The sequence below is a fragment of the Rhinopithecus bieti genome, unplaced genomic scaffold, assembly GCF_001698545.2.
Source record: "Rhinopithecus bieti isolate Rb0 unplaced genomic scaffold, ASM169854v2 scaffold_24306, whole genome shotgun sequence".
Lineage (NCBI taxonomy): Eukaryota > Metazoa > Chordata > Mammalia > Primates > Cercopithecidae > Rhinopithecus > Rhinopithecus bieti.
Genome location: NW_016811898.1, coordinates 719,953 through 745,995, shown reverse-complemented (window position 1 = coordinate 745,995; position 26,043 = coordinate 719,953). Strand labels below are relative to the sequence as shown.

The 26,043-nt window shown below is 43.1% G+C and overlaps 1 protein-coding gene across 1 annotated transcript in view; it reads right to left on the bottom strand.

The window, feature by feature from the left end:
* The window catches only part of STAB2 (stabilin 2), a 175,342-nt gene that overhangs the window by 53,319 nt on the left and 95,980 nt on the right, over positions 1 to 26,043 (bottom strand). The window contains 15 exon segments of the mRNA XM_017895335.1: positions 282 to 407; positions 1,615 to 1,691; positions 2,539 to 2,584; positions 5,472 to 5,567; positions 7,018 to 7,213; positions 8,274 to 8,369; positions 9,373 to 9,429; positions 10,690 to 10,818; positions 13,693 to 13,824; positions 17,075 to 17,182; positions 17,271 to 17,369; positions 20,043 to 20,120; positions 22,325 to 22,439; positions 22,883 to 23,019; positions 24,759 to 24,806. Of these exon segments, the coding sequence (XP_017750824.1) occupies positions 282 to 407; positions 1,615 to 1,691; positions 2,539 to 2,584; positions 5,472 to 5,567; positions 7,018 to 7,213; positions 8,274 to 8,369; positions 9,373 to 9,429; positions 10,690 to 10,818; positions 13,693 to 13,824; positions 17,075 to 17,182; positions 17,271 to 17,369; positions 20,043 to 20,120; positions 22,325 to 22,439; positions 22,883 to 23,019; positions 24,759 to 24,806 (1,540 nt within the window).

Sequence of the window (26,043 nt, the reverse complement as noted above, 5' to 3'; positions counted from 1 at the left end):
ACTTGTATAAAAAGGAACTAATAAAAGTTTAAACGTTCTGTCATCGCCATGATGTTTAATTGGAAAATGTATCTCCTTTTACAGCTCCAAAGTAATTTTTGGACATTACATGACTTCATACCCTGTGGTCACTTTTCTATGCCCTTACACTTTCCTGCCCTGGCAAACAGAATAATGACCTCAGTTTTGTGTCCCAACAATCAGGGCACACACGCTGTAATCATTCAATAGGGCTCTAACTCTTACACTGTTTCGCTGGTGGAAGAGGGAAGGGTACCTACCCAGGCACACAATGCCATCACCCGTGTAACCTGCTTTGCACATGCACACTCGCCTTCCTGGGGTGGTTCTCTTACAGTTAGCCTTGGCAGAGCAACCTCCATTGCTGATTTCACAGGCATTGATTGCTATAGAAAATAACACAGAGCAGAAGGGGAAGGGGGTGGGGGGGGGAAGAGGAAAAGCCATTGATGTATTTTTCCTTAACTCATTGAGAAATGGAAGATACTGCAAAACTACTTGAGCAGGCACTGGATTAAATATGGCCAATTCCCAAAACAGCAAGAAAAACATTCGTGATTTGCCTTTTCTAGCTGTTTTTACTAGCATTCTGTATGCATCCTACTGCAGGACACACCTGGGGACCAAGGTGAGGCTACTTGGCCCTCCGGGAGAATCCCAGGGTAAGATGGTCTAGAAAGTGGATTGGTGTGATCATTGTCCAGTGCTGCCACAATCTGGACCAAAGCCTGCCAGGACACAGTGCTTGAGAGAAAAATGACCTTAAGATTTTCCATTTTTTTTTCTAGCACCAGGCACCATAAGAATATTAGCTTACATTTATTGAGTGCTATGTGCTGGGTCTGTTCTAAGCACTTCACAGGTATTAATTCAGGTTACTGTCCAACTCAGTGACTGAGGTCTTATTATCCCCAACTTGCAGATAAAAATAATAATGCAAAGAGCAGTCAAGAAACTTTCCCAAGGTAATGTAAGTGATAAGTACTTAGGTTCAAACCTGGGGAGTCTAAGTTGAGCTGAGTTTTCAACAGCTGCATTATTCTTCCATTGAACACAGAGAGCTCACTTAACCTCAAAACCACTCTGCAAAGGAGGTAGTTTTAAGTTTACTTTACAAATGACCTATCCAAGGCCACTTGGGTAATTGGAGGAAGAACCGGGCTCAAATTCCTTTTTAGTCTACTCCAGACCCTCGATGCCCCAGCCATACCCTAGGCCAATCAAATCAGTGAGTTAGATTTTAATGGACACATAATTGGACATATTTCTGGGGTTTATAGTAATGCCGTGATGTATATAATGTATAGATCAGGGTAATTAGCATATCCATCATCTGAAACATAGATCATTTCTTTATGTGGGTTCTCAACACAAATCACTGGTTTTTAAAGCTTCCCAGGTGATTCCAATTGTGGTCAAGACTGTGAACATTTGGTTTCCTGTCCCCAGGCACAATCAACTGCCCTATTATATGCGATTCACCATCAGTGGTTGGCACCAGCTGCTGAGGCCCATTCAGACTGCAGGAACAAGAATCTCTCAATAGCCCATGCAAGCCTTGCCAGCCCCCAGCAAATTCCTTCCTTTGCTTGCCTGTACAGGTGGTCCCATTTCCTTGGAATCCTGCTGCACACTTGCATGAAGCTGTACCATTTGAGTTGGGAAGGCAGCTGCAACAAGGAAGGGCAAATGGGGTTTGCAGAAGAAGACTCCACCTCCCACCACGTGACTCACAATGCCCTTCACCCCCAGTATCCTGGTGCCTGCCCCCATGAGACACTCAGATGTCCTAAAGCTTGGGGAAAGAGTCTAATTCTGGCACGACCCCACCACAGGCAGCTAAAACTGTACTCATTTATCAGGCAAACTATAGCATGCATAGATATAGGTGTCAGTTCAGGAATAAGATGGGTAGCTGCCAAGCTTTAGAGAGCCACTGATGTGCTAGGAGCCATGTTTCATGTATTATTTTGTGCCATCTACTCACTATCCAATAGCCCTAGCAAGTCGGTATTATTATTCCCATTTACAAATGAAGAATCAGAGGCTTTGGAGGGATTCAACATTGGACTCAAGGTCATGCAGTAGCACAAATGGCAGAGGTTGACTTTGAATTCATGTCTAAATCCACTACTAGGTACTTAACTCATTAAGCCTCTCTGGAAGTTAGGATTATGAAGCTATGCCTTGCTGTGGGTCAGGAACAAGATTTATGGAAACTGAGGCCCACTGGGTTGCCTCATCCTCCAAGAAAGAGTCCTGGTGGCTTGGACTGGGGTAGCAGTGGGCATTTTCGTCAATGTGCCAGGTAAGTCAGATGGCAGCTTGTTGGAAAGCCTGGATCTGGCTATTTGATAGTGGCCTCATCAGAGATAGTTTTAGTTTCATACTTAAATTTATCCTAAGCCCTCAGAAATGGTGTCAGGAAACAAATCCTGAGGATAGAGACTAGGGTAGACCATATTGGGAAAAAAATCCCCTTTGCATTGTCCCCAGAGGTGGCCCAGGGCTACCTACTTGGCGCTGGTATGGCACGTCCCATTGCAGTTGTCTTCTGTGGTCACTGAAAAAGAGAACAGTTGCTGTCTTAGCCCTCTTACTAAATCTCACCTGAGGATTTTTCGTATTTTGTGCTCGGAAAAGCTACTTCTTTGGAAGTAAGTGATATGTATCATGTGAGCGATATAAAACTATGAGACCATGCCAATCCTTTTTTATACTGGTTGCCACGAAGCTCAAAGCCAAATCTGAAGGTCAAATACATTGATAGTGTCTTGTTTGCCAGGCCCTGGGCTAGGCTGTGAGAATGCAAGGGTGAATAAAACACAGAATTCTCCCTGGAATGTGACCATGTGCTCTTATGGTCTGGGTGTTGATGTGTCTCTCTTCTGGGTTTTGATTTTCTTTTATTTGTATTCCCTATGCTATTCTTTCTAGTTTATTCCTAATTTTATTCTCATTTTTCATCATTTTATTATGGAGTGCTGTAAACAAGCAAAACTATATAAAATTTTTTCTTGCATGTGCAGAAAATCACAGGGTTTTGCACACAGCAGGTACACAATATTATCTGTTGAATATGTAAATTTCCTGGACACAGCATAGGTTATTGCTCTTGGATGCCTACCTATTTCTTGACTGGACGAGATCCAGAAATAAATCATTAGAGATGAGGGAAGAATACTCTTGGATAAGATGCTCATGCTAAGAGCTTTTGGGATAGAAATCTTACCAGTCCTGGTCAAGTCATACAGGAGGTCCTGAAACAGAGGCCTGCAAAAGTGGTGTCAGAGGGAATTCAGACTCAAATGGGCTGGAATGGGGGCAATTTTGTGCCTGTGTCTTATTCCTTGAGCCTAAACAATCCCTTTCTCTCTATTCTCTACCTGTTGGGATTTCAATCATGTTTTATGTTCTCCTCTCTGGAACCTGCTGTAAACATTTGAGCCAACATCAATTAGTTGGTAGTAGCTTCATGGTGTGCTACTTTGAGAAGGGTTGGATGCCCCTGGCTGGTCACAGAAGGAGGGAGTGCCATGATTGATTAGTGATGTCTGCTATGGTCTTACGAGTGAGGAGTCTGCACACAAAGGATTTGTCTTCCTTGTTGTAGTCTACAGGCTCTTTGTTTTGTACTCCATACCACATTTTTTCCTCTTTTCCTAAACATTTATTTCCCTTTCTAGACTGGAAACTTCCTGTGTACAGTGTGCACTGGAGACAGGGATGGGAGATAAGCCTAGAAAACTGGGTGCGTGTTCATTGGTGAATAGCCTGTGTGGTCCATCCTGCTAAGGAGTTAGGACTTTCTTCTGTAGGCAGTGAAGAACCACAGCAAGTTGTCAAGTCCTGGGGAGGAGTTGGGGTGAAAACCACGATCTATGTTTTGGAAAGTTCTATCTGGCAGTAATGTGGAGTACGGAGTGGAGGAAGATAGGACAGGAAACAGAGACCACAAGGCTACTGGTGAGAGGGGAGCAGGAGGAAGAGATGGATTGAGAGATGTGGAGACATGGAATATGTTAGGTATGTTAGTGAGGGACAGGGAGGTACGGAAGCTGAGTAGGGAGGTTCCTAGATTGTGTGACCAGGTGCGTGAGTGGTGAGGTCTTTCTTCAGAGTAGAGAAAGAAGAGGAGTCTATTGTATTTATTCTGGGGATTCACCTAAAATGTCTTACTGTTTATGTGACCCCATTGCTTCCTGCTTCCCTCTCCCAGGCTCTCAGAAGCCTGGCTCTGTACCCTGACATTTGACACCTGCTCTGGGATATTTCTTTGGCTTGGGATCAGAATTCCCAAGTCAGCTTTTCAACGAACCTTCCTCCCTGACCCCTTGTTGCTCACCGTTAAAAGGCAACTGCATTCCCTTGATTTTTGCATTGCCTGGAGTTTTGGGCAAAGACGCCCCTTCTGTCAATGCCACATCCATGGAGCTCCCCCTAGGCTGGCAAGCACTTGCGATCTCCTCCTCAGCTCCCATCCCAGAAGAGGGGGAGTCTCTGATACCTGCTTCCAGGGATATTCTCTTTAATCCAAAGTCAGAATGATTTTTCTTAAGCCCAAAATATGATCATATTGCTTCCTTGTTGAAAACTCTTTAATGGCTTCCTGTTGGCTTCAGTGAGAAGTCCAACCTCCTTACCCTTTCATGTCCTGGCTCCTGCCCACTGCTCCAGCCTTTTCTCATCAACCCTCCTCTTTGCCCTTATAGTCCTCTCATTCTGCAATCCTTTGATTCCCTAAATGTGTTGAGCTTTCCCACGTCTTTGTGGTATTCGTGTTTCTTTCTGCATGAAATTCCCTTCTCTTTAATAGCCCTCACCTGAAGCACATCAAGAACCATCAATGCGATGTGGTGGGGTTGGAGGAAATGGGCCTTCTCAGACACTGTTGGTAGGAGAATAAATTGCTATTTCCTCTGGAGGACAACCTGGCAATAAGTAGCAAGACCTTTCCCCAGAGTGCCAACCCCTAACTCAGAAATCTCATCTCTAGGAATTTGACTAAATGAATATGGTTATTGTAGCAGTGTTTGAGAGAGCAGAAAACCGGTTCAAAAAAGGGTAGCATGGTCATACTGGAACATTTTGTGGAGATTACAAATTAATATTTTTCTATTTGAATCACAGGGAAAGATATCTATATATATTGTGAAGTGGAAAAGTCGGTTAATAGACAGTATGTAGAGTGTGAGTCCCTACATATACATTTATATACCTCGAAAAAGGTTGGGAGCCTAATATAAAATATCAGTAATAGTGCTTCCCTGCCTTGGGGGTATGAGTGATTTTATTTTCTTTTTTCTGCTTTTATAATTTTTTTGCTGCAAGAAAGAATTATGGTTATTGCCAGAAGAAGTAATAAAGGTGTCATTTCTCTTTTAGAAAGAAAAATGTAGCTGCTGCGAAGCAAAGCTTAGAGCAGATTGTAAAGACTGAAGGCCTCTTACCATTCTCACAATGCACTCCTCGCCAGCCAACATCACAGTCACAGGAGCCATCTCCCAAGGGTCCTTGGTTGCATCTCCCATGGACACAAGAACATGCTAAGTGGAAAAACACCTGCAAATCATCAGATTCTAACCCGTGTTCAATAACTCATTTTGTCATTTACTAGGTTTGCTTTATTGCACTTAATTCTTCAACCTACTTCTAGGAATCGGTCTTTAATGGGGGTCTTGATTCACGAGAAGGGCAGGGGTGCAGGAGACAGAATCTAGCAAGTTAACAGGTGAATTAGCTCTAGCTTTAACGAAGTGGCTCAGACCGCAGTTTTGAGACAGTGTAGCACTGAAGATTTGTGACCCAAGCAGTGTGAGAGTGTCCTCAGTCAAGGTTACCGGAGGATCCAGGGTTATGCAGGACTCCTTTGGATGGAACCATGTTTGCCCCCTAAGAATGGACTTCAGGAGGAAGCCCATTTGACACTGGGTTTGTATAAGCCTGGTGTGGCACTCTTTTCCTCAGTTACACAGATGAGTCTCTTTGAGAACTGGATGAAAGCTACAGATGCCTTCCCCAGAAAAATGTATTCAGCTTTGGCAGTTTGCTGAACCCCATGAGGGTCATCTACAAATCCCATTTGAGGAACTCATGCACAAATGCAAGCAGATAATTACTCCAAATAACATAGGAAAAAAATCAACACTGTAATTCAAAGTAAATATTATAAGGCCCAATTATAATGATTCAATTGTACATTAGTTTTCTCTGGCTTAGACCAGCTGAGGAGAAAACAGTGACAGCCAATTTAAATGTATGGTTTTTAATACCAGGTAGAATAATTGTTAGGAAACCCATCCTCCTGAGTCAACCCTCTCACAGCTATGTGTTCCTGGACACAAGGAAATCTGGATGTGAGAATACAGATGACTTGGCTCAAACAGATAACCGTTTTTGCAAAAACTACTTAAGGCGTGTGTCTTGCTGCTGATGAAACAATAGAGTGATCCTCAGGTAAAGAACCGCACGATCTAAAAGCAGGCTTTGGAGTCCAGAAAGGCGTACATTCAATTCTCAGTTCTGCATCTCATCAGGTGTAGCCTTGGGGGAAGTCATTCAACCTCTTTGCCTTAATACCCTCATCTGTAAAATGGGCATAGCAATACTCAAGTACCTAAGGTTCCTGTGTGGATTAAATGAATAACATGTGCAAATCTGTTTTTCAAACTATCAAGCAATATCCACAATGGAAAGTCTAGCTGTGATGATTAGTGTGCATAGGCAAATATAAAAATGCATTTGGGCTGGAATGTCAATGAGTACATTGGAAGTGAGTTGGCAGGTCCACGTTAGTGACTGAAAATGTTTGGGAACACAGCAAATGCAAATGACAATACAGATGCTCTTATAATTCACAGTGATAGTAGCAGGTAGGATTTCAGCCCACCTGGGGAGACAGGCCAGTTAGAGAGCATGTGTGGGATCACTCTTTCCCTGCACATTCCTGGTTGGTTTCAGCAGCCCCGGAGCCTGTGTAGAGGGGAGGGTGCTCACCTTGGTCACAGTGGATGCCGTACTTGCCCTCGGTGCAGGTCTCGCAGGCTGTGCCACTGAAGCCCTCCCCACACTCACACACACCCGGGCCGTTCACTCCATCCAAACAGATGCCATTACCAAAGCAGACGTTCTGGGCATTCCTTGGGCAGGGCTGGCACTGGGGACCAAAGAAGCCGGCACAGCATTCTCTCGTCTGAAACAGAAGGACAAAGCCTGATGATGCATTTCTATCCTCTGGTTTTGTCCAGCTTCAGTGTAGAAATCCTGCCGTGGGGGACTTAATGTGCACCTGTTTCTTTGACCTCACATGGACTGGGTGAGAGATGGGGGCAGGACCCTCTGGGGACTGGGTGAGGCTTGGCAATTTCTAGGGGTGCTAGGAACAGGACAAAGGCTCCACCGAGGAGGTAGGAAAGAGGGAAAGGAAAAAGGCATGTCAGAGAAGAGGATGAAGAAAAATGAGAGGAGGAGGAGGGGCAGCAGAAGAAACTAAAGAATAATGCCTGTGATGCTGGAGAGTGGGAGGACCAGGGGCCTTCTCCAACCCAGACCTGGGCCTCTTAACATCGATGTTATTTCATCTACTACTGAAGGTCAGGAGGCCTCTGCAGGTGAGGCTTTTGGCATTTTACAAACCAATCTTTTGCAGTTCAGGGAAGCCCTGTAGGATGTCTGTTTGGGTTTTCCTTGCCTTTATTCTTGAGTGCATTAATACACAAAATCTCCCCCACCCCTATGCTCTGCAGCCTAAGGGCCAGATCACCCCACCTCTGCCCAGCTAGGCAGACTTTATGTCTAGTTCTCTGGGAAAGGAGCAGGACAGGAAGTTATCATGACTTTTCCTGCAAATTCTAAAGGCACCCCTAGAGGTACTTAGCCTTGGGGTCCTGTTTTCTAAATGACCATGTGCACCTTATCTTCACTTTGTGAGTGGACACTTTCTCTGTCTCTTTTGCTTACAAGCATGCTCACAGAGCTACCCTGTTGTGAGAAGGTGGTGGTCCCATTAGCCTCTCGGACTGTTTTTTTCATCATGCAACTGAATACGGCAGCTTTTACCCATTTTCTGGATTACAGGGCTGTTCTGAGCTTTACTGCTATCACTACTACATTGAATGACAATGATAATGCAGGTAACAAGGAAGAAGAGATGACAGAAAGTGTACATGCACAGGGATTTTGAAAAGGATACCATATGATGGATTTTCCCAATGGTGCTGCAGTAGTTAGGATGATTCAATTATTGTACTCACAATGACAGTTCTCACACATTTTAGCTGGCACCCAATAAACAGGGTTCGTCTTCCCATGAAATAGGTGGTATAGATGCATCTCCTCTTCTCATTACCCTGTGAAATATTAGTGACTATGTCAGCTCCTAAGTTAGGAAAAAGTTTTCCAATCTCTGAAAGCAAGTAGTTTGGGTGATGCATTGCTGTCGCTCTGACTATAGTGTCATGGGAAGGGAAGGTGGTGGCTTGTTGGTACTGCTTCTTAAGCAAGAAAACACAAAAACACAACGTTGGTTGCTGGAATGCCAGGTGGCAAAATCCAATAATTATACTTTAAAGTAGTACTCTATGAAAAGAATATTTCTTTAGCATACCAACTCAAGTTTGCAAGAATTGTAGAGTAAACCAGGTAAAAATGTCCTTCCAGCACTGTACATTGATTAAACTGAACTTTGGTTTCAATAGATTTATATTCTGCTTTGGCCCAGGAAAGGATTACGGCTGTGTACAAAGATTATAATATACAATATTAAACCTCAAATGAGAACATCTGTATGGTTTATAGATTAAAATTCATCGTAAATTTATTATATATTTCGTAAAAACTATTATGCTGTTGAAGGTACATGAGTATTCTTTGTAATGTAATCAGAAGTATCTTTTACAATAAATAGCAACAAGAAACATGGATTGTCTACTTCCCCAATATCTGCCATCTGTTTGAGGAAGTTAGTTGCAACTTCGACTATAAAAGGAAATCAGGCAGGTGGAATATATCCAGGCTCGATATAGTTTTGGATATGGAATCTCTCCTTCTCTAATAAGATTTCTTGCTGCTGTCCTCAACTGGCTACTGGGATATGAAAGATGTAGAACATAAAAAATGTCTTTCTGTCCTGTTGATTCATATGAACCCATTTATGTTTATTAAATTTTGCCTTGGTCCAAAAATATAGATGTAGGATTTTACAAAGATGCATATAATATAATGAGGTAAAATGTAATTCAAATTAAGTGAAGGAATGAGGGAAGTGCAAAATCACATAATCTTGAGGTTCATTTTCTAACTGGGACTCCTCGGATCTGGCAACTATTTTATCAAAATGGACAAAATACTTACTAGAGGTTTAGTTCCGAATGGGCAGATCAGCTCTGAGGAGCATGTCCTACATTTTCCCTTGGTAAAACACAAAAGCAATAAATGTAATTAACTTTAGTGCAAAATGAAGCTGCACGTCCAGAACTTGGAATGGAAGGTTTTTGAATTAAAAATCAAGGAAGGTTATCTGGTCAGCCTCTTTAAGGTTCTTTGAGATAAACACTTCAATTCCTTTGGGTCTTGCACATTTGCATCCCTTTTCTCCACAATACTCTTCTGACTCTGCTAACTCTTTAAAGTGTGATCTTATCTAAGTCCAAATTCTTTTAACAATAACTTTTATTAAAAACCAACTATTAAGTGAATCGGGCCAGATTCAGAAACTAAAACGTACCATACCCAGTGCCCCGCTTTGGAGCACATGACTCAGGTGAGGGCTTCAGCGTGGAGATGCCCCACAGAGATAATGCATGCTATTACAAAACAAAGAGTAAAAGTTCACAATGACAGAAACCCTCAAGCTCAACCTGTTTCTAAAACAGGATGTGGTCAACGTGTCTAGTTCTGAACCTTACGCCTACCAGAGAGGATAAGGTGGTTGTTCAGAGTTCCACCTCTGAGCCAGGCTGCCTACACCTAAACCCCTTTTCTGCCACTTGCTAGTGTATGAACCTGCATGTGTTAACCTCTCTGGCTCATTTTTCCCATCTGTAAAATGGGGATAGTAATAGTACCGACTTGGTAGGGTGTTGTGAGGATTAGGCAGGTTAATGCATGTAAAATGTTTAGAGCAGTGCCTGGCATATAACAAATGTCCAATCAATGTCAGTGGTTATAATTATTGTTGAAAAGTCCTACATAGCCCCATGAATTGGCGTGAAAAGCCTCCATTATCATATTCCATAATGCACTGAAATTGTTCATTTTATTTTCTCTTCTGGTAGAGCAGGCTTGGCCCATAACTGCCATAGGTGCACCATGGTTCCTATCCTGTGCTTGTGCTAGATATGGCACAAATTCCCTTTGAAAAAAGCCATAGTCCAGAATCCTGCCCAACACAGCACACCATCCCCCTACCATCCCCCCACACACCTGGCAGCCTTTCCCAGGCACACAAGGTACAACCTCTTGCACAGGCCCACTGAGGGCAGGGGTCATATATTATGTATCTTTGTAGAATCACAGCATGGTATGCTCCTTGGCACATCAAAGGTGCTCACTCAGTGGTTTATGGACTGAACTGATACACCTTAATAGAAAATCCATATGCTCCAAAAATTATGAAAAACAAGCCAATATTCTTTAGTTTCATCATCGGCCCTGGCCCATAGAACTTACTCGTAGGATAGTAGTGTCATTATTATCACATCTGTTCTTCTGAATTTCCAGAACTTTCCCCAAGCCATGAATCACTCCCTTATCAGTGGCTACATTGGTGTAGTTTATTGGAGCCTCATTTACGTAGAGCTGTGAACAACAGGGTTAAATGTCACTTTTTACAACACTTGAGGAGATATGGGGAAGATAGGAACTGGAGGTTAGCAACAGGACAATAGCCGAGGAGATAGTACAATATTCACCTGGAGATACAATAGTCCACCTGTATTGGAAAGAGCTCTGACCTAGGAGCGGAGGTCTGAATAACAGTCCTGGTGCCATCTAGCTGTGTGACCTTGGGCCAATTGCTTTCCTTATCTGAACTTTAATTTTCTCTTTTGTAAAAGGAAGAAGTTGTTCTACATAATTTCTAAGGTATCTTCCATCATGCAAATTAATTGGCTTATATGTGATTGAAAAATGCCACCCACAATCGTGATGTTAGTGCCCACTGGCAAGGCGGCTCTACAGACATGCTCAGTTGTGCTGTAGACCAGTGGTTCAGGAGGTGGTAGCACCTTCCATAACCAAGAATCGAAGAATGCAACTGTTCCTTTCAGTACGTCTCCACCTCATGGTTAATGTGCAAACAACCCTCAGAAAGGCTAATGATGGTTATACAAGAATAAAAATAATTTTTTAAAAGGGTATGTTTATATCTGTCCTTGTTTAGTGTGTCCGTAAGCATCCAAGGCATTAGAAGTCTGTATCTAAATCAAATTCAACTTTGAGTTGTAATTTGTTCTGATTTTTTGTTTTAGGGAAGAACACTTTAATGAGTAATCAATGAAAAACAAATGAAGCCATGGATTCATTCATTAATATAACACATATATAACTGGAAGCAAATCATTCTTTGAAAAATTGAGGTGGTGTGTGTGTATGTGTGTAGCAAGGCTGAAGCTGGGAGGGGGAAAACTCAAGTTAGGATCCAATAATGGTTTAAAATTCATAAATTCATATATTATGATCCCAGAAATCCGTGTTGCAGCAATGCTAAAATGACCCTACTAAGTGCTTAATTCGAACTTCCACTGAATGTTAAAGTCCCTTACGATTTACTTGCAGTCAAATGAGCTTCCATTTGGTTGTTGGGATAAGTCTGGCTGAACTCCACAGAGGTGTTTCAAGGTCTGTGTACACTGGGAAAATTAAGAGGAAACCTGACTTCATCTCAAATGGCGATTGTAATAAATTTCCAGAATTCAAAGATGTTGAGCTATTTTTAAATACCAAAAATAGAAGAACACTTGATGTTGTAACACTGTTGATTTGGCATTTAAAAAGGTCCAAATTATTTCCATTCTGAGGTATATCCAGAGAACTATGGCTCACATTAAAATCTTGACTTGACTGTGTCTACTCATTTAGAAAGCATTTCTTTACACTTCCATTGTCATAAGAGAAAGTAAATTACTATCAATAAAAACCTCTATTGTATGAATAATTCTTTCTCTAGATAAAAGAATTTCTGCACACATGGAAAATGAACACTACAGCTCTAAATTTGATTCAGTTAACTTCACTGGACATTAATCTCTATATGATGAAATAAAAGGTGACAAATACATACAGAAGCAAAAATGAAAGTTCTCTATCAGTACCATAATTATCAATCCTGGAAAAATAAAAGCATATTTAAAAGGGCCTCTTCCAACTTATTGCACAATAGGTAGACTTATCTGTAGAAGTCTGAGAAAAATATTTGAAGTTAGATTATTCTTTAATCAATGAAGAAATGAAAGACTTTTTCCCCTTAAGCAGATAAAAACCATTTTACCTGAAAATTTACTTGTTATTCAGTAATGATATCACTGAAGAAATTGTTTTAAAATTATACTTTTAGAAAGGTTCAAATATTATTGCTTAAAAGTTCTGTGATTAAACCTTCATTTCAATATAGTGTTTAGTCTCTCGTTTTTTCTTGTGAGAATTTACATTAGAATTACGAGTTTCTTACTGAATTTTCAAACTGATCTTTTTACTTGATCTTTGAAGTACGTGAGAATTTTATAATTGAAATATATTAAATATTTAGCCTCATGAATTCTTTTCTATGAATTGTAAACATGTTTAAATATGTAGGTATCATGTGAGATCAACACTGGAATACCAGTATGGTGGTCGGTTAGTCCTAGGACTGCAATCTATCTCTATGGTTATATAATGATGATAATGTTAATACACTTGGCTGCTGGCTCCTGTGTATGTCACGGGGCTCCTTATGCCCTGGAGCCCACGCTACTTCCTGGGAGTTAGGTTGATCCCCCAGGTTCTCTTCCATCCTAGACACTGCTTGGGGACCATCTATTGGGTTTATTGTACCAGCGCTGAAGGACGCCTATGACTGCAGAGATTCAATGCCACAATTTGTAAGGCTACACTGATCATCTGAAGGCTGGCAACTGGGCAGGAGAGTGGGAGCTTGACAGCCTGGTTTAGGCTTTACTTTATGGTAAAACACAGACATCTGTCTTGTGTTGGTAAGGCTTAGGAAGCACTGGTGAGATGATTCCAATATGGAAGTTGACATGGTTTGGCTGTGTCCACACCCAAATCTCATCTTGAATTCCCACATGTTGTGGGAGGGACCTGGTGGGAGATAATTTAATCACGGGGGCAGGTCTTTCTCATGCTGTTCTCGTGATAGTGAATAAGATCTGATGGTTTCATAAGGGGGAGTTTCCTGCACAAGCTGTCTTTTTGCCTGCTGCCATCCATGAAAGACATGACTTGTGCCTCCTTGCCTTCCATCATGATTGTGAGGCCTCCCCAGCCACGTGGAACTGTGAGTCTGTTAAACCTCTTTTTCTTTCCAGTCTTGGCTATGTCTTTATCAGCAGTGTGAAAACAGACTAATACAGAAGTGATGAAGGATGACAGGAGCCAGGACACTCATTCCTCATACTCTCCCTGATGTAATTCTTGATGGCATTGCTGGGGTTTTACATAAAAGGATCGCACCTGGTCGTTGTGGAGAAAGAAGCCAAGGAAATAGGAGAAACCCAGCATGGTCTCACGATGCATGCCATTGTGCAGGTCATTCTTCAGGAGTTTCTCCTCCAGGACCACGTGATACCGGAGGACGTCCTCCTCCTGGATCACACACAGAATTGAAAGTCAGTCAAGAGATAATTACCCAACTTCTCCCATGTGCTGTCACTGTGGAGATTACAAAGAGGAACAACAGCTTGTCCAAGTGGAAGTTTTGACAGAGGCATCAAGACACAGTCGAGATTCAATATGAAACTGAATTGTGAAACAGATGGCTTCAGAGAACTTGCAAATTTTCCAGATAGGACAGTCAAGAACTCATTAGAGGATTCTAAAACCCAGACTGAAGATATGAGAGCTGGGGGTAGATTTTAAAGGTGATAATTCTTTGGGCAGAACTGCTGAGAAGACAGAGTCCCCATACCCCAGCCTGCCTTTCACCTCTGGGGTATGAGAGGAGCTTCACTAGGATGCTTCAAGGACCTTGAATTGTGTCTCCTGGAAATAGGGTGGCCCATTGGATGGGGTCTGACCCAGGCAGGGACTGCTGGTGAGCTGCCCCTTGGTGGAGTGAGGAGAGTTGTTGCTGCGTGGGACAGATTTGCACTTGCATAGTTGGCTTGGGACAAGAATGTGGGTGTTTGCTGTGGTTCAGATGTGGGGAGTGTCTGAGGGAGCCGATGGCAGCCCGGATGGGCAGGCTCCCCAGGGGCACACCTAGGGGTAGGCTCTGTGGTTTTAGGGTCCTTCCTGCCCTCTTCCATCCCTCTTAACCTTCTTACTCTCTTGATGTCTCTTCCCAACCACTAACACCTTTCTTACCCCTCTACTTCAAACCTAGTGAAACCAAAATGGACTTTAATGAGATCAGAAAGGGAAGAGAAGCATTCAATGGGGAAGGAGAGGAGAAGGTTCCTAAGTGATTGCCTGTCAGCTCCAAATCCACCTCCTACACTCTGCTTGATGAGGCTGGGGCTGAGGCTGTCCCCCACATTTCTCCTTTGCAAGAGGCTCCCTATTAAGGTCTGCCAATGAGAAGCTCTAAACAGTCAGAGGACTGGAGGGGGAAAGAGGGACTCACTCCTTCCTGTTCTCCCTCTGTTCCTATTGGCATCACCCAGCCTCACTTCTCTTCCCTGCACCTGAATCTGGTTGGCAGTTTCCTGTCACTCGCAGAGCCAGCTTAATCCCGCCCTCTCCACTCATAAGACACCAGTCAGGCAATGCCTGCTCCTGGAGGTCTGGGTCTCAAACCCACAGAGACCCTCCCCACTCATCCAAGATCAAAGACACCAGCACCAGCTCAATAGTGACCCCTTCTCAGAGGTCTCTAGGTTTATACATTTTGGTAATTCCAACCTCCTCCCATTGTTCTTCTAGCTTTAGGGGTCATAAGTGAATCCTGTGATTGTTATCACTGTGATATTTATCTCTCACTTTAACCTTTCAATTATATTTATACAACTTTATATCCAATAAACAATTCATTCTATCAAATTCTGTTTATGTAATTGGTATGTTTTCCATCTCCTGTGGACCCTGACTGATTCAAGAACCAAGACCTTTTCTGCACAAAGCTCTGCTGTGGAGCAGGGAGGGAAGAAGAACTAATTTTAAATCCAATTAAAACTGTTAATTATTGTAAGGAATTGGATTCTTTATTTTTACTTAGCTGAGACTGAGTTTGTGACTTAAAGTACGTTTGTCACCAAAGTGATTATAGGACTTTTTGGGAAGGCAGAGAGGCTATGGGACTGTCTGAAGTTTCATTCTGGGGCAGAAAAAGAATATTTCTCACTGAAGAGGTTGAAAGAAATGGGTTGGGCTAGAGGGCAGGGAAAAGACAAGGTAGATGATTTCCAATTCCATCCCAGGAGTTCAATATGCCTGTTAGAGTTTAGGACACTCTCCCTGCCTTCAGGGTTTATAATCTAGTTGAAGAGCTAAGACTTGCTTCCTTGAGGAGACAGTTCATCCTATTGGGGATATACAATAAATGCTGAAAGGGGGTACACATGGGATGAGTTCAGAGGCGGGAGAGAGCAGCTACACCTCGGGTGGCCAGGGCCAGCTTCCCTGAGGAGGTGGGACTGGACATGATGAAAGGACAGGGAGAATTTAGGAGGTGGTGAAGAAGAACAGCAGCCTTCCTTATTTCCTTATTAAATAAGAAAAATCCCTGTTTTCTGAAAATCCAAACACTGTTTTCAGTCCATCAATCATGTGTCATTTCACTTTTCCATCAAAAGCTTCTCGTCCATAGCCACATACTTAATACAGCCTCATGCAGAGACTCTCCCATATACAATCCTCTCCCATAGCAGAGCTGCTGTGTGTTTCATGTATACCCCTGGAATTATGCACTTGAGCTCACAGGTACAAGCATGCAGGTGTCCCAGGAAGCTGAAAGAATCCTCATGATCACCCCCTTCTCCCCCTGTCCCTGGCCCTTCCCTGGTCCCAGTGGCTAAGATGTCAGCAGCAGGGACCCAGAAGGGTGGATTATCTCTTTCTTCCTCCTCTCCTCCCCTTCTCTATCTTCCCTGATTCCTAACACCTAGGGGTAAACAGTCAAAGTTTGTCAAAGGATTTTCTGAATTAATTCAAAAGCTTCAATCATGCCACGATCTGACTTAAAACTCTTGTGTGGATCCTGTTTCTTACAGGACTAAGTCCAAATGACCTCTCCAGGTATTTAAGACTTTCATAAGCTGATAATAATTTATCTGATATTCAGCAGTGGCTCCAGAATTTTTATACAGGAAGGGCCCAGGGCCACCCCACCCCCACCACACGAGAGGACATGTTTGAAGCTGGATTTGCATAGCAAGCATACAGTTTTCACTTCTATGTTTATATTTAGGGGCTGAGATGATGATGTTAATAAGATGGGGGTGGTACTGAAAGCCCTGAGAAGCCGCCCCTGGGCCCACTCTTGTCTCCAACCACTGCTCTGGATAAACCATGTGGTTTCTCCATGTGGTTTCATCACTCGGGCTAGAACCAGAGTGATGGTTCTATAGATAGTTCCTAAACAGGCCAAGCACCTCTGGGCTTGGGCGGCCTTTGTTCACATTTACATACACACAGCAACACCACACCCTCAATGTACCACACCTGCATCCTTGTGTATATAGGCTCAAGTGTGCAATTCCAGGGGCATGTGTGTAGCATCCAGCAGTTCTGACCTGGGGGATGTCTGTGTATGAGAGAGTCTTTGCACGAGTCTACATCAAGTATATGGCTATGGACAAGGATGAAGGAGTGAAATGGCACACAACTAATGAATTGCAAACATTGAGTGTTGAATTTTCACAAAATAATTTCCCTAGTTATAGTTCTTGACACCTACTAGAGACAGGACTTTCTTCTCCCTGATGTAATTCTCGATGGCATTGTTGTTCGGAGCAAACACTGTGTAGGCATCGGCAGCCTCAATTGCATTCGCCAGATTATAGTGCTGCAATGGAAAGAGACAAGAGTGCGTGAGGGATTCCTGTTCTTGGGTAACCTGAGCATGGCAGTCAGGCAGAGAATGTGGTACTTGCAATGATGTAGCCCCGGAAGATGGAATAGTCAGGCATCTGTTCCAGCCGCATGAGCAGGTTTGGTAAGGAGCCAGTTAGACGTCTTTGTGGGACCAGCACCTTTAAAAAGAAACCCCAGAATCCCGTTAGCATGTTTTGGTGGACCTACTGCTTTTTGATACATATGACAGGCTAATGCCATTAACCTCTTTAGGCAGTTAAATGGATTGACGTTGACAACCTTTTGAAGATTACTCACAGAATAAAAATATTTCAGGACACAGCATGACAAGGCTGGAGGAGAGTTGGACATGTTACTCATTCAGTTTTATGCCTTACCCTTAAACCTTCTTGATTAAAGTTCATCTTGCACAAAAGACTTTCAGCTTCTCCTAAGTAATTAAATTCCAGCTTGCATTAATCTACCTTGTCAGAGAAGACCTGAGACCAAATTGAACTGAAATGCAGCAGGTTGCAGCTAATATCTAATCCATTCTTCTTTGGTTGTTATTCTTGTGTTTATTCTTTAGGTTCTTCATTTATTTTCCCTGAAGTCCTCAAATCTACTGCAACCCAGTAGCCTGAATCTGGCTTGTAAAAATGTTTTGTTTGGCTTGTGCTGTGTAATAATAGGGCATTTTTACATACAAATTTAGATTGCTGACTTTAAAAAAAAAAAAATCAGTCTGCATTTCTGCAGACACACAGCTGCAGAGAGTAGCAGCAGCCACTTTCACTATAGGCTCCACCACTCCCTAATGTCTTCTACTTGGGACATTCCCGTTACTCATTTTGTTATCCATCTGATCTATCCAGGCATTTGAATTTGCAAGCTCTGCATAATCAACCTTCTGGCCAAGATCACTGTTTTCACCTTTGCATTCTACCTAGAACTTTGTCAGATTGAAGAATTCAACACTGGAATGTTGTTCTACTCTAATCAGTCTTTTTCCAACGTTTATTGCTTGCCTACTACAGGCCAGGCAGTGGGTACACAAGTGTGACTGAGGCCTGGATTCTGCCCTAAACGAGCTCACAGCATATTACAGTAGAAAGTCCAATCCAGTCCGCTGTTTGTATTTAAAAATAAAATTTAATTGGAATACGGCTATGCAAATTTGTTTACATATTGTCTAAGTCTGTTTTTGCACTACAATGGCAGAGTTGAACAGCTATGACGGAGACCATGTGACCTGCAAAGCCTAATAATTGCTATCTGGCTTTTTCCAGAAACATTGTACCAACACCTGTGTTGGAGGAAGACAGATACATTTCTGTGTTGTTGGAGCTGAAGGGGGAGGAGGGGCTTAAGGTGATTAGATGGGATTTGGCAGATTCAAGAGCTATGAGGAGAAGTCTGATAGAACTTGACGGTTCTATGTCTATGTCACATGACAACAGGCAATGATGAGGGCCACTGAAAATCAAGAAAAAGACACTCCTTTCTCTAGGAGTTTGCAACCCCAAACAGGGGTGCACAGCATGGGGAGTGAAGTGGGTTGGGATTTAGCTATACCCTCCACTCTGGCCAGGCACCTTTATGCAGGGCACAATGGTGGCCCTGACAAAGAAGCCCTCGATGCCAATTGACAGAGAAGGAGATCCTTAGGGAGCGCCTGTAGCCCAGAAGCTATGCAGATAACTGAATCAATTAACAGCCATCTTGTACTTTTTTTTTTTAAGTAGAGATGGGGCTTCACCATGTTGGCCAGGATGGTCTCAATCTCTTGACCTCGTGATATGCCCGCCTTGGCCTCTCAAAGTGCTGGGATTACAGGCGTGAGCCACCGTGCCCAGCTGATAACAATTTTAATTAAAACACAATTAATTTTTTTTTTCTGATCTTCCACCTTACAAAAATTCCCAATGTATCCTAAATTCCAACTTGCAACTTTCATTTTAAATGAAGATCCTAATATGGTAACTGAAAGTTGCAGGGTAGCTTACAACTCCATTTCTCAATATTCTTTTTTTCCTATGTCATACCTTTGTTTAACTGGGTAGAAGAAAATAAAAGTCACCATGTTTTCATATTCTCTTCCATTTTTTCCCTAGGGCCTTCCCTACCTCATCTTTTTAGGATGCAGTAATACAAATAGGAGAGTGGAAAAGTGATATGTAATCACATGCCTCTCCTCCAGCTCTTGATTATGTCCCATCTGGTTGTACAGACTTCACAGTGCCAGGGTGCTTAAGCTCAAGCGCCTTTTTTTTTGAGGAAGAGTCTCACTCTGTTGCCCAGGCTGGAGTGCAGTGGCTTGAACACAGCTCATTGCAGTCTTGACCTCCTGGACTCAAGTGATCCTCCCACTTCAGCTTCCCTAGTAGCTGGGACCACACAGATGCATGCCCCCCCCCCCCCCCCCCCCGCCATTTTTCTTTTTAACAGTAGAGAGAGGATCTCATTTTGTTGCCCAGACTGGTCTTGAACTCCTGGGCTCAAGCAATCCTCCTATCTCAGTCTCCCAACATGCTAGGATTATAGGCATGAGCCACAGCACCTGGCCTCAAGTGTCTTTTGAGATGTTTCCATAAACAAGAAAGAGAATATGTGTGACGACACTTGATAAAGGGCCCGTTGCAGAATACAGGCTGGGTAAATGGAAACTGAGTCTCACGGAATCAATAGAGTCTCTAAATGGTTTTAAAATAACAGTTATGAGGCACAGTACCGGTTACTTCCATATAAGGCTAAGGATTTTTCTATTTTCTAAAAAAAAAAAAATTGCTATATAGGAGGATAAATAGCCAAGCGAAGAGATGCTGCATGCGCAGGAGAATGGCATCTTATACCTTGTTGATGATGTGGATCACTCCATTTGTGGCTGCATTGTCCCCATCGACAATGGAGGCCCCCTCAATTGTGATATTCTGTAAATGCAAACCACAGTGGGAAGGTGAGTCTTTATAGAGCACACCGTGGGGTTGAGATGATCTCTGGGGTTTCTGCTTTTTGAGCAGCAGTGACCTTCATACTTTCAGGCCATGACCCACAGTAAGAAATACCTTTAACTCATTGTCCCATAGGTCTCTCTCTCTCTCTCTCTCTCTCTCTCTCTCTCTCTCTCGAGAGAACTTTCTCCTATGTGGGAGGTACTCTGATCATCTAGTCTATTCTACTCTATGCTATTTCATTTACAAAAGTGCCGTCTGAGGCTCATTAAAGTCACCCAGTGGTTTGACCCTGGACACAGAGTTGTGGGTTGAGCTGTGTCCTCCCTGCCCCCACAATCTGTATGCTGAAGTCCTAACCCCTAGTACCTCAGATGGTGACCTTATTTACCGACAGGGTCTTCACAGAGATGATCAAGTTAAAGTGAGGTCCTTAGGGTGGACCCTAATCCAATCTGACTGGTATCCTTACAAGCAGCAGGAATTTGTACAGAGACAGCTACACTCAGAGACAGAGATGTGAACATGAAGATGCCATCTACAACCCAAGAAGAGAGGCCAAAGACAGCCCCTTCCCTCACAGCTTTAGAAGGAACCAATCCTGCCCACACCTGGATCTTGGACTTCTGGCCTCCAGAACTGTGAGAAAATAAATGTCAGTTGTTTAAGCCTCCCAGTCTGTGCTACTTTGTTATGGTAGATTTGGCAAACTAATACAGATGGTAATTGACTTTCCTGATCAGAATCCAACTACTTTTGAAGACTATGAATTGCATAAGGAATGGGGCAAAGTAAAACACAACCCACCCACCGACCCAGCCAGCCACGAATCAACACCAACTGGGCTCTACTCTTTCTGGTTTCCCCCCTTCTTCTCCCCAGTTGAAATCCCTGCTGGGAATCCTGGTCTTGTCTCACCTCGAGCAACTCCCAAGTCACATCTGCAGAGGACCTGAAGAAAACCCTCCTGGCAGGAGATATTTATGTAGGACATAGGAATTAACTCATTACCAATGTGTCTTTAATGGTTAGCCCCTCTAGGTCAGGGGCCTTGATTGATTTACCTCTGAATCTGTAGGGCCTGGGATATGCCTGCCCAGATGGGTATTAATTAATGCTTGCTAAGAGAATCAATGATTTAAAACACCAATAAATTAGCATGACTGTAGGAATCACCTTAAATGTATTTGTATATCAAAACATCATATTGTACACTTTAAATATATACAATTTTGATTAAAAACCTGATGGAAAATAACTTCAATGTCACCAGAATTATAAGATATTAAAAAGCCACAGACCACTGTTTTCTGCTTTCTAAAAGAAAGTATCTGATGAGTCACATATATGTAGGTATTACTAGGCATAGATCTTTTTCACAGTGCTCACACTGATGAGTGGGAGGGTAAAAATGTTTTAGGGTGATAATTCTCAAACATCTTTGACTGTGGCCCATGGTTCATGGATGTAGCAGTTCTCACTTTGCAGTGGAATCTTCATTCTCATCTTGTGCAATTTACAGAAAGAGCTCTGAAACACTGCCCGTGCAGCAGGGTGGCCAGACTCCCTCACAGAATTCTGAATCTGAGTCTTTGACATACTGTAGAAAGTGCCACATGATACACTTCTCTGGGGCTGGGCTCTTCCTTGGGCATTGCCCTGTCTCCAGCACCTAGATCTGTGCCTGGTACACAATAGTAGGTAATCAATAGTTGTTGATGGACTGACTCTAACTTCATATAAAATTTCATTTCTCTAATAAAGATTCAATTCTATGAAGATTGAGTATATACAGATTCAACTCTATAAAGATTCACTTTCATTTCTCTATATAGATTCAATTACTAATAACCAGGTCTTAATCAACTATACATCAAAAGAAAAGTTGTGGAATTGCAGCACATCCTTTACCCTTTCTGGGTCAGTCTGTGGTCTGTTGTGAGACTTGTGGCCAATCAGTGGGCAGAAGGCCACATTTTAGAGGATCACTGCTAGAAGGTAACGTGTGTGTGTGTATTGATACATGATGATAATTATTGCAGCTGGGTGATGCCCACATGAGGGATTCTGTTCTCTGTAGTTTTGCGCATGTTTGGAAGTTCCCATACCATGAAAAATTAAAAAGTACAATATAAACAAAGTTGTTATGTTTCAAGTAAACAGACAAATTCCAGAGCTCTTACCCCATCCACCTTTGCCAAGTGAAGGAAGTTGCCCTGCAAAGATGTTGCCAACATGTCAGAAGAAGACAGGGTCTGCAGATCTGCCACTCTGTATGTGCCTAGTAGCATATGGTATCTGAAACAACAGTCCACAAAGGCTATAATTCAATATAAATGCATGGGGCTGTATCATTGAGTAGTTAAGAGAATAGGTTCTGGAGTCATTGCCATAGTCAAAATTCAAGATCCCCCTGCAGTTATCAGCCTTGGCTTTAGTTACGTAACCACGCTGTGCTTTGGTTTCCACATCTATAAAATGGCAATCATTACAATATCTGTCATACGGTTGTTGAGAGAATTAACTGGGTTATATGTAAAGCAGTAAAACAGTGCTTGGCAGAGTTGGCTGTCAGCAATTGTTGACTATTACTATCCTGGGGTGGGAGGAAAGGGGAATCCTAGAACATGTTCAGCTCCACGAATTTGAAGGACCATGTGGTTTGCCTACATTGAACTTCAAAGACATGTTTACACAAATGCCATTCAGATACAGTGTAAAATAAAATAAGTAACACCTACTTTATTAGGCCTGGAATATTGCTCTGTGACAACCAGAAGCTTTTCTCATCCTGGTCCATGTCCTCAGTAGCTTGTTGGGAAGGCACGAGGACAGTGAGGTTTGAGGTGGCTGACAGTGTGGGTTGTAGAGAAGCATTCTGAACCACAGAAGGAAAATAAAGTGACCTGCTTATGTTCGGGGACAAACAGGGCTGACTTAATTGCTTGGAAGAGATGACAATTTCCCATAAGATACTGGAAGGATCCTAGGGTCTCGTTTCCCAAATCCACCCCACCCACTGGCTGATGTCTCATTTTCCCTTGTGAGACTCATTTCTTTTAATTCAACGTATGAGTTCTTATCAAAGCAAATCTGCCCAATCAGGTCACACTTTCAGTCATTATAAGTCCTTTACACTTTAGTCTAAATGAAGAGCCAAGAAAAAGGCTTAGTAGGTTCTTGTGAGTATGTGTGTATATGTGTGTGTGCAGAGAACCTTGAGCATCCTTTTTTTTTTTTTTTGGAGACGGAGTCTCTGTCTCCCAAGCTGGAATCCAGTGGCATGATCTTGGCTCACTGCAACCTCCACCTCCCAGATTCAACCAATTCCCCTGCCTCTGCCTCCCGAGTACCTGGAATTACAGGCACATGCCACCATGCCTGGCTAATTTTTGTACTTTTAGTAGAGACGGGGTTTCACAATGTTGGCCAGGCTGGTCTTGAGCTCCTAACCTCAGCTGATCCACCCACCTCGGCCTCCCAAAGTGCTGGGATTACAGGCGTGAGCCACTGCACCCAGCCACCTTGAGCATTCTTGGACGTCTTTGGAGTAAAGATGGTGGGGAGATTGCAGGAACAATTTCAGCATGGGAGAAATTAGAGGGCTGAAATGAAACCTTACATAAATTTCATTCTTGCCTAGAGAGCCAGTTTTTGGTAGAAGCAGTGGCATGTTTAACAACCGGATCTCCAGGAAAAAGAGAGAGAGAGAGAGAGAGAGAGAAAAAGACCTGGTTTGTAGTATTTACTGATTTCTATGGTATAAATACTCCCACCAGGGCTGATTTCAAGATACCAAAATAACTGCACCGAAAGTGGCGTTAGGAAGAATGTGCACAATCAGCTCTCGTGAGCGAGTGTGAACAGGGTCCAGCACACTACTGGGTCAGCTCATGCTTTGGGGTAAGACCAGGGATGACGAGTCTATATGAAAGTCAGTACGCCCAAGAGAGCACACTTGGTCTCTTCTGTCACCTATGCTGAGATGGCGGGATCAGAGAGGCCCCATAGGGAAGCAACAGGAAGCTGTCCTGGACTGGGTGCTGACCAGGCATGGACTATTTGGCATGTGTCTATTTGAAGGGGATAAACCATTTGTTGCAATGGCTGGCTAGGCCGGCCACCTTGGTCCATTCAGCCAAAGAGGACAGAGATTGAGACAATGGCGTAGCGTGGGGATTGGATTCTTTATTATCGTACTTCTCAGGGGTGAGGGAAAAGCTTTCCTTGGCATGTTGAGCTGAGAGTTAAGCACATGTGAAGTATGTCAGATTGCAGCTATAAATCCCAAATCTAACTTGAATTACAATGATGAATCATGTTAACTTACAAAAAAGATCCCTGTGATGAATGAAGCCCCCTTCTGCCCCCGCCACACTGATGCTCAGAGCAAACCTCTGATCAATCACATCAGAGTCTTCAGGGGTGGGACCTATGCAGGACTATGTTTTTAAAATGTGTTCCATGTGGTTCCATAGTGCAGCCAGGGTTGAGAAACACTGCTCAACACAATCGCCTACCCTCCTTACCAGCTGCATTTTCGGTTTTCTATTGTATGCATTCCAAGTTTCTAAAATATATACATTCCCAGTCCTAAGTCCCAATAAATGTACTCACATTTATCCACTGGTTAAATATAGCTGCTTCGGAGAGAAAGGACAATTCCTTATTCATATCGTGCAAGCAAGGGAGAGAGAGATGGGAGAGAACAGAGAAAGAACAATGAGAAGTACAATCACAGTGCATTTCTGGGTCACCTGCACTCAGCCTTCCTGGGGCTGGGCTTGTTTTCCTGGCCTGCCTCCCTGATGCTGACACAAATGGGTGCTCCAGCTAGCTGCATTTCCATGTTGACAGAATCACACATTTCTTTCACACCAAGGTGGCTTGATTCTTCTCTATAGAAGTAATTCCAAGAACTTTGAATGAAGCAACAACTCAAGCTTCTTCCAAATCAGAATTTAGGCTGTAAAAACACGGCTACCTAGACCCTATGGGGGGGGGTCACAGAGCTCAGCAAATAGCCCCTAGAGTTATTTGTTTCAGAGCCATTGTTGAGTAGTGGCTCAGAACAATGGAAGCAAACCACATGGGTTTTCACGTTGGTTCTACCATTTCCTAGCTTCTTAGGCCATTTACCCAAAGGACCTCAATTTTCTCATCTGTAAAATGGGAATAATAAAAGCTCCAACTCACAGTTTGATATGAGAAATAGGAGTTGTTTTTAAAGTGAGTAGAGCCTGGCATGCAGTAATTTCAGTAAGTTTTAGCCCCTATTATCTTTAATTTAACCATATGGCTCTCTCTATGTATAGAGCCACTGCAATTGGAACGGGGATAGGGTGAAGGGAGGCCATAAGATATGAAAGGGGATGTAAGATATTGAAGGAAAAAGATGGCCCTGCTCCTCTACAACTTAGAGTTGTTTGGGGAAAGTTCAGCCTTGAAAAGATAACCAACATTGCTGGCAGAGCAGTGACATTTGAAGGCATCAGAGTTTTTTAAAAAAATGTCTGTAAACACAGAGTTATTAAAAAAGACTGGGTTGGAATAGGAACAGCTCCAGTCTCCAATTCCCAGCGCGAGCGACACAGAAGACTGGTGATTTCTGCATTTTCAACTGAGGTACTGGGGTCATCTCACTAGGGAGTGCCGGACAATCGGTGCTGGTCAGCTGCTGCAGCCTGACCAGCAAGAGCTGAAGCAGGGCGAGGCATCGCCTCACCTGGAAAGCACAAGGGGGAAGGGAATCCCTTTTCCTAGCCAGGGGAACTGAGACACACAACACCTGGAAAATCGGGTAACTCCCACCCCAATACCGCGCTTTAAGCAAATGGGCACACTAGAAGAATATATCCCTCGCCGGGCCGGGAGGGTCCCACGCCCACGGAGCCTCCCACAT